Consider the following 8,913-nt stretch of genomic DNA (forward strand, 5'->3'; position numbering starts at 1 on the left):
TATGAGCTTTAAAATAATTCACTCTGTAAGAAGATGGATGGATGTCGTTTAAAATCAATTAGCACAGAGCTACTTTTCAGCGACACAGTGAGTATATCCACCGTGCAAATGACACTTTTATTGTTTATCCAAAACTTAAACAACATAAGAAATAAAAATGAAAACAACTTGTGGAAGAAATAAGAGATATATTTTTAATTTGAATACACCTTTTTAGTCATTAAAAGCTTAATTTTCCACTTCGCTGGATCGTTTGTGTACAATGATTTTAATATATCCGGTAAACTTGAACGCAGCTCCTCTCAAACCGGATATTTTGCTTCTGTGGATGATTTGGTGAAGCTACAATCAGCCAGAAAAATACATCACAGATGAGAAATTAATGTCTTCAAAATACAATAATCGTTATTACTGAGTCAGTCGTCGGATGGAGTTCTGGAAGAGAGAAGCTAACCTACTAATGAACATATGAACATATGAAATATGTTCATAGTAGCCGTGGACTGTCTCAGTTCTCAACATTTCTGATAAATTAGTGAGTTAAGTGTTGTCCTGCAGGATGCTCAGAGAGTCGTATCCCTTCGTGGAGGACAGCTTCAGCCGCTTCCCGTCGCAGAGCAACATTTACGGGCTGTGTCAGGCCGGGGAGCAGGAGCTGCTGGCCGCCACCCTCAAAGGGAAGGTGGTTAGCTTCAGATACCAGGAGCTGCAGCACAAAATCCGACCTGTGGCCAAGGAGGTCCAGTTCACCTACATACCAGGTACCAGGAGCATCTAGTGAAAATACAGTGAACACCTGGAATTAATGTTCTCTGTACATCCACTGTGGAGAGATACAGACACATATACATCGTCTTTTTAGAAATATTATAGTGAGTTTCATTTTATTGTGATGTATTTATAATTGTTTCGTTACTTAGAATAAAATGGGACATAAATCAGTTGCTGTAGTACATAGTGCAGTACATAGTACAATGATGTATTTTATATGCTAATATCTACTAACTGTTCAAACCTTGTGCGGCGGAGGAGCAAGAACATAAATCAACACAAGTACAGAGATAGAAAGTATTTACTCCAGTACTGTACCTTCACTTCACTTGAGTATTTCCATGTAATACCGCAACACTACAGATGGGCATACTGAACATATACTATGTACTTGACAGCTGTTTGTTATTTTGCTGCTTAACATGGTGAGCTTATAAAAATGTTGCATGTTTATAGATTAAACCACCAGATTATATAAAAAACCTAAAATGAGCTCCACCTTCACACATCATCAGTAAGTACTGTATACTACACACCATCCAGTACTTTTACCTTTGATACTTTAAGTGCATTTTGCCAGTTATATTTGTATAATTATACTAAAGTAACATTTTAAATGCTGGACTTTTACTTGTAATGGAGTATTTTTGCTCTGAATACTTCCTCCACCACTGCACATGTACATGGAATACATATGAATTATAAGTACAAATAAACACAAGAACTATAAATATTTAAAGAAAAGAAGCAAAACCCACAAGTACATAAGATAATAGTAATAGTTATTATGAATTATTTTGGAAACAAAATCAAATACAAGTTATAAAGAGTTTGAGTTAAAGTATTGGCTATATACCTGTAGTAGACCATACTAGAAGTACTACAGTAGTAGAAGTACTATGATTAAACGAAACAAGACTAACCACACAGCCTTCTTTGGTTTCTTGCATTCAGTGTCAAGAGCCTGACATTTTCCACAATCTAAATGTAAGAGTTCATCCTGTAGAGAACCAGCTCCTATCATCTATATAACCTGTAACCCAACATGAAAATCACTCAGACATCCATCAGAGCCTGTGGTCATGTGACTCTGCTTTCACCACAGTGGGGCTCCTTCCTCTGTTGCAGGAAGCACAAATAATCTAATGCATGTTTGGAGGTCTTTTTCCAGATGTGCTGAACAGTATCAGTTTCTGTCTTAAACTCCTGTCCTGCTCTGTAAACAGTAAAATAAAAATACTCCACATGATGAAAAATGAATAACAAGCTCTCCAACTCACAAGACACCAGTTTTTGGATTTCCTCCTCATAAATTACATTTTAGACACGACTTGCACTTTATAGCTCACATGGAATAGAGATTCTAATATAGATTATATAGAACAAGCACTGTAGCTGCTCCAGTTAAGTAAATAATAATGATAATACACTATTACACCAAGTTTATTTTTATCTTTATCCACTGTTATTTTATCAGAAATTATCAGTTTTATAAGGTTGTTGAGTTTGAATGTGTTTTCTGCTTCAAATAATCTTACTAAATCAACAAGTTATGGCCTAATCAGTGTTTAAAGTATTAAGTATGCTAATCAGATTTTTACTTTTAGTAATGATTTTTTCGTAATTCAGAGTAATATAGCCCTGAAACATGTGATTTGATCCTGTCTTCTTTATCTAGTTGATGCAGAGATTGTATCAATTGATGCCTTCAACAAGTCTCCACCCAAAAGAGGCCTGGTGGTGGGCATCACGTTCATAAAGGTATTTTCATATGAAGTTCAGGAGTCACTTGACTGTAATGACTGTAAATACTTTCTACAGTGACAGAAGCACTTCTTCTGATCTCCTGCAGGACTCTGGTGACAAAGCTACTCCGTTCCTGAATATCTACTGTGACTATGAGCCCGGCTCAGAGTTCAACCTGGAGTCTATTGCTCGTGAGTGAGACGTGGTGTCCAGATGTGCGCTGTGCTCTCTCTGGCAGATGTTTCACATGCTGATGTTAATGTGTCTCTCTGAACAGAAAGTTGCCTGAATCTGGAGTTGCAGTTCACACCCTTCCAGCTTTACCATACAGAGTAAGTTTGCTGCTGTGGAGCTGTGATACACTGTAAACCAATCAACAACATATGCTAAAAGCTCAAGTCGAGCTCAGACTGATAGACTTTCCTTCACCTCCATGTTATTACTATTAACCATTATTTTCAATTTAACTGGTCAATAACACACTGGTTGACTGTGGGGAGTAACTCCACTGAACTTGTTGATCAGATTCTTTTCAAGTGTGTCTTATAGTAGTCATGTAGTCTGTCAGCAGCTGCAGTACAGACAGTATCTGACAGACTACATGACAGAGTGTATCTACATGGTAAATGTCAGCAGCCTTTGCTTTCTCTGTTAGAGTGCAGTGTGACGATGGAGGCAGTGAGACGGTGTTTCTGCTCAGTGGTCACGACCAGAGGATCCACCTGTACAAGGAGGTCAGACTAGACACTGGACCAACCTGAGGGTGCAGGGTGGAGTGTGTGTGTGTGTGTGTGTGTGTGTGTGTTATTATGTCCTTTAATTCAATTCATTTATCTCTGGTTTATTAATTAATTTGCTTTTTTACAATTAATTCTATTCTATTTGTCCCATCTATTTCTGTGGAGATATGAAATGGAAACAAACATTGAAAATTCATTATTAATCCTACTTTTGTATCAGTTTTATTACTTTTTGACAAGCAGCACATTTGTATTGTCTTCTGTTTGTGTGTGTAAAAGGATTTCAAACAAACTTTAAAAAGTAAAAAACACAAGATTCCTGTGATAAAACATTCTCACATCAAGGTCCATTTAGTAGCCGCTCTGTTGCTTTCAATCATATCACATGATCTTCATCAGCATGGAGTTTGTAAAGTTGTTCTGGAAAAGTAAATGTTCCATTTTTTCCCCGAGCGCTTTCAGGACTCCTTGTTTCAAAGTTTATTCTTGATCTTAGAAACAGCAGCCGACAACAAGATTCATGGTTCTGACAAATAGAAGGCTCATGGACTAAAAAGCATGAAAGCTACAGGAAGAGTTTTTTCATAGGAAGAGAGATAAAAAAAAGATGGTGATGAGTTTGCATATCTGTAGGAGACATCCACTTTGATTCATCATGCAAACATCAGAGCATCATTCAGCCTGACTCTCCTGTCTCCAACAGAACGCCTCCCTCCACCAGTTTGAAGAGCAGCCAGTGGAAAGACTCTTCCCTGAACTACAGCAGCTGCCCAGCAAGTTAGTCTGTGCACCGTTAGCTCTGTTAGCTCTGTAACTTCTATTTCTGTATGTTATTCTGTATTTTATATGATTGTCTCCCGTTACATGATGAATCATATTATGTCTTTTTAGACATTGACCAGATCATTAATTCATAACAAAACACCAATTTATCAGGTTATAATGAGAAAAGTGAAATAATGAGTGAAGTTTCTTGACATAAGAAGATTAAATATGTTGTCATAACAAGAAATGTTTCTTGTTAAAATGTAATACGAACAATATTTTGTCAAAAAGTGAAAGGTTGTTAAAGCAAGAAAAAAAATCTCATTATACCAAAGAGCAGATGTTTCTTTGTCATGGTGTCAGCAATAATCTGTCATGTGTCAGTAATCAAATATGTCAATCAACATATTAAATGAATGTATGTTGTGTTTCTCCTCCCTCCGTGCAGCGTGTTGTGGTTGGATGTGTTGAGTATACCTGGCGGCCGGCGACTGTCTGCGTTTGGCTGTCAGAACGGCTTCGTTGGACTGGCTCTGGTCAACCAGACTGGACCAGGTGAGGAAAACCAGAAACAGAATAATAACAGCTCTGTGAGATTCAGAGAAAAAGATCTCAGAATACAGTCAAGACCCTCCTTCCTTCATCCAGGGCTGCTGTACATACACACCTGCCTGTTTGGCCAGACTTCCATGTGAAAATACACTGTTTATGAGGTGTTGAAAGTCCACTATACACTCTACTCGGGCTGAAGGTGAACAGAGCTATGTTGGGAATTATATAAGGTCACCAGACTCCATATACTTATAAGGATGATAAAGGGGTAATTTGTCTCACCCCAACAGATGCGACAAAGCTAACAGGCGAGATGCGAGATGTCAGACAATCACAGCCTGTATACATCTACACTGTCCTCAGAGGAGGGCTGCTCTGGCATTCATGTCATATCACTCAGACTGAAATTACAAGCAGCCGAGTCAGAAAAATGTTCATGTCAGGCTCTTAGTTGTAATTCTGAGCCAGCGATCATGGCAGACAGCTACGATATCTCACACTTGGTGAGAAGAACTAAAGAAATGTCCACAAACCTCCAGCAAAGTGGCTGTTTTTAAATATATATCCAATAGTAACACCAACATAATTGATTCAGCTAGTTAAAAATGAGCTATACACAGTTTGTTTGACTTTGTTTGGTTGTTTTTACTTGTTAATGAACAGCTATGAATATACAACACAGCAAAAATAGCTCATTTAGCCTATTTAAATGGTGCGACTACAAGGCCAACAGTGGGGGTAACCATTTGGGAATAATGTGTGAACATCCCCAAGTTGGAATAATTTCCTGTTCTTCCCATTCTGCCAACATTGTGTGAATGCAGCATGTGTCTGATCACTAGACTTGCCATAGCAGGAAAAACACAGGTGTTATTAATAACAATAACGATGTCTGTTGTATTCAAGTGTCCCAGTAAGCTGTGACAGTGAGCCAGCAAACACAATACCAGAACCCTGAAACTGAAGCAGCTACATGGAATCCAGCCATTATTAACTGAGGTCTCGTCAGCCAAAATAATTCAAATCAGCTGTGTGGGTATACCATGGCTGTGCATGATCTTTAGACATTCCTAATTACAATACATGATGTAGATGTATGGTTAGGGTTAATGTGTATCACTGAAACACATTCAGTTTATGAAGATCAACATTAAGCCTCATCTGTGAACTCATCAACAACTGGGGATTTATTAAGAATACAATATTGCATCTGTGCTGTATGCCTTTTTGTTCTGTTCACTATGCATTTTTCATTACAAAGTTGAGAAATAAATGATCTTATTTTGTCAATTTGAGCATGAAAACAGGTCAAGATACATCTTTCATATAATTTGTGCTATTTTGAAATGATGTACATATATATAAATGATGATGATATGTAAATGATATAGGACTATCTCTAGGTGTGTTTAAAGCATTGTGTGTTTTTATCAGTGGTTTTGCAGAGCTGGCGGGTCCAGTTCGACAGTCCAATCTCTGTAGTACTGCTGTTTCCTCTGAGCTGCCAAACTGAGCCCAACCAGCCCGGCGGACAGAAAAGTATGTTATTGGTTTGTTGTAGTTTGTTGTAGTCAGTATAACGTATGTCTGGCCATTATTGTGGAACAGTTTGGTAAAATCAAGTATGTTTGGTTGATTGTTGGTGTCTTTTCTTTTTCAGGAATGGAAATGGAAGGATACAACCTTCTGGTAACCAGCACCATAGAGATGGCGGTTGTCTATAGGTCAGTATCAGACAGATTTATAAAGATTTATAGTAGAGTAATCACTTGGTTTTGTGTGGTTTCTCTCATAGAAAATGTCTCTGGGCTGAGGTCAGAACAGTGTTGTATTTGTGTGTGTGTCAGAGATGTCCAGGACCGCGGTTTATCTCACTCCATGTGCCTCTCAGAGAGTGACCAGTGGGACGCAGTGCTCTGCGCTCTGGTCATTGACCTGGATTTTGATGGGCAGAAGGAGGTGCTGTTGGGAACATATGGACAGGTCAGCATGTCTTTACTAATGGACTTCATTAATAGTACTTTACAGAATAAGGCTTCAGATATTCTGTATTTTATGTTTAGTCCCATTAAAAGCCCTAAAATCCTGTTTTCTCAAACATATTCTTACTTTGAGTATTAGGGTGCTACATGAACACTTGATTTCCTGCCAAAGTTCAAACAGTTTGGCTTTATATAAGAAATATTCTGTATTTTATATTTGTCTGTGCTCTTCTCACTGATTTAAAGTGGATGGCACTCAGTTGGAAAAAAGTGATGTCACATATTTCAGTTCACCAATCAGGGTTTATTTTGTAGGGGACTATGTTTAGCTACGGATTTGATGCTAGTGAATATTAACACCAGCAGGATGGTGTACTGTGTCTGAGACTAGCTCAAAATAAACTGCAGGGCCCATTGATGTGTTTTAATAGTTTTTGGACAACAGTTCATTGGTTGTTTTGCTCTTTTCAACATTGTCAACAATAAAAAGAATATAGAATATCTCCAGACGAATCCATAAAGTAAAATGACATATGCTGTAGGTCCGGATCTCAACAATAACAGTGTTATCTACCTTTCTGCCATGCAGGAACTTCTTTGTTACAAATTCCAGGCGACAGGAAGTGGACGAGATGGACACTTTCAGCTGCTGTGGAGGCGGAGCTTCAAGAGTCCTTTGCTGTCCATCATCTACTTAGACTTGACAGGGGACGGTTTGAGGGAGCTGGCTGTCCTCACACTGAAGGGACTGCATATCTTACAGGTATGTAGAAAACTGTGCTACAGAGATCCATGATGCTAATAGCTTCTCAGGGTCAGTGTATCTATGTTGATGCTACCATTGTTCTTGAACTACCTTGAACTGAGAAATGATAGTATTTCCCCTGGAGAAGTGACTTGCTGACCTCTACTGGCCACACAGTAGAAGTTGCAGCAAAATTGCACAGATTTTAAAAGCCACTCATCTCTTATCTCCACTCTTCTCTTGATCTTCACTGGCCTGTAACTGACAAAAACAATCACATCCCATTTGCAAAAGCCACTTATAAGATAGCAACTAAAACAATCTGGTAAATGACTAAATACATCAATAATATGCTTTTAGAATGTTCTCGTTGCACCATTTTCCATCACTCACCAGTTGAAATTGGCCAACAATCCCAACAAACCTACACATTTATTATTACCACAATCTGCTATCGAACAAACAACTTTTCAGCTTTGTCACTCTCGAGCATCCAAAAGCAGCTCATCACACACTCCACCAGACATCTGCTGTACCATCTCTGAAGCAATGCTCGCTGCTGATATTTCTTCAACACAAATGAATCCAACTGACTCCCTCAAATCTGTTTCACATACTGTATATCTCATTCGACGTCGTGTTATTTTACTCCCTCTCTGTCTTTTCAGCATAGCCTCACCTGCACTGCTCAATTGGTCCTGGAGCGGCTCGCCCAGAGGGTGTCAGCGCTGACAGCCGGCTCTGAGCTGGAGTCAGCTGAAGCTCAAGACACTGAGGAGAAGGATGCTCCTGCAAAGAAAGAGGAGTGCACAGTTCACACACCATCAAATTAAGAAGTGTTCACCTGTGAGTCCCAGTGGTTCAGACTGAAGCGTTTGCCTTATTTAAGGTGCAATGTGAAGGATTTTCTGAGGGTTGTGTTTTCCTGATCAGTTAAATTTAGTTGTGATGACAGACTCTAGTTAGAAGATCAAAGTTCACATTCACCAGTCAAAAAAGTAACACTGCTTTGTGGTTTCATACTTAAGATTCTGTAAAAAAAAACTGATGAAGAATTCAAATTAAACCAAGCAAATACAGTGACACACGTTGGCTTCCTCAGACTAATCCCATATCTGTGAAGAGTAAGTTCTTTGGAATTATGTAATTAAGTTGTTGACTATGAGATGATGTGCTGTAGATATTGTACAGCAATTTGCAGATAATAAATGACATATTTGGGTCTATACTTTGTAGTTTGTGGGTATTTATCTCCTGTGTTGGTACTGTGTTTTTTTTTCCTTTCTACAATTACTTTGAATATTAAATTCCAAAATGTTACTTCTAACAGGTCAACACAAATGCATTGTATTTCATCAGTCTGAGACACTATAGAGTTATCTGTCCCAGGATAGAAACACCAGGGAATTCCAGAAACAAGTGGGACTACACTGAAAACAAGTGAACAGGTAAACATTAATAGTTTATTTCTAAAAAAAAATAAATAAAAAAAAAAAAAAATTTTTTAAGACTGCACATGAGAGCAGATAGACATTTATTGCAGTTCTTAGTGTTACATTATGATACAGGTCCTTAAGGTGTTCTATTTTGGAGCTCAGAAAACGATCAATGA

At 38.3% G+C, this 8,913-nt stretch overlaps 1 protein-coding gene across 1 annotated transcript; it reads left to right on the forward strand.

Annotated features, from left to right (window-relative positions):
- The first annotated feature begins 298 nt into the window (after window positions 1-298).
- Window positions 299-8,529, forward strand: kptn (kaptin (actin binding protein)). Its single transcript, XM_067607325.1, has 12 exons — window positions 299-761; window positions 2,450-2,532; window positions 2,624-2,708; window positions 2,795-2,849; window positions 3,173-3,251; window positions 3,961-4,034; window positions 4,471-4,577; window positions 6,009-6,113; window positions 6,235-6,298; window positions 6,422-6,557; window positions 7,146-7,319; window positions 7,970-8,529. The coding sequence occupies exons 1-12, from the start codon at window positions 560-562 to the stop codon at window positions 8,132-8,134; spliced, it is 1,329 nt and encodes a 442-aa protein (XP_067463426.1). The 5' UTR covers window positions 299-559; the 3' UTR covers window positions 8,135-8,529.
- The last annotated feature ends 384 nt before the right edge of the window (window positions 8,530-8,913 follow it).

This window comes from Thunnus thynnus, chromosome 13 (genome assembly GCF_963924715.1).
Source record: "Thunnus thynnus chromosome 13, fThuThy2.1, whole genome shotgun sequence".
Taxonomy (NCBI): domain Eukaryota; kingdom Metazoa; phylum Chordata; class Actinopteri; order Scombriformes; family Scombridae; genus Thunnus; species Thunnus thynnus.

Coding starts and splice junctions, on each gene's coding strand:
- kptn (XM_067607325.1), top strand. CDS start 560: ATGCTCAGAGAGTCGTATCCCTTCGTGGAGGACAGCTTCAGCCGCTTC. Junction 3,252..3,960: donor GGATCCACCTGTACAAGGAG/GTCAGACTAGAC, acceptor TGTCTCCAACAG/AACGCCTCCCTCCACCAGTT. Junction 7,320..7,969: donor AGGGACTGCATATCTTACAG/GTATGTAGAAAA, acceptor CTGTCTTTTCAG/CATAGCCTCACCTGCACTGC.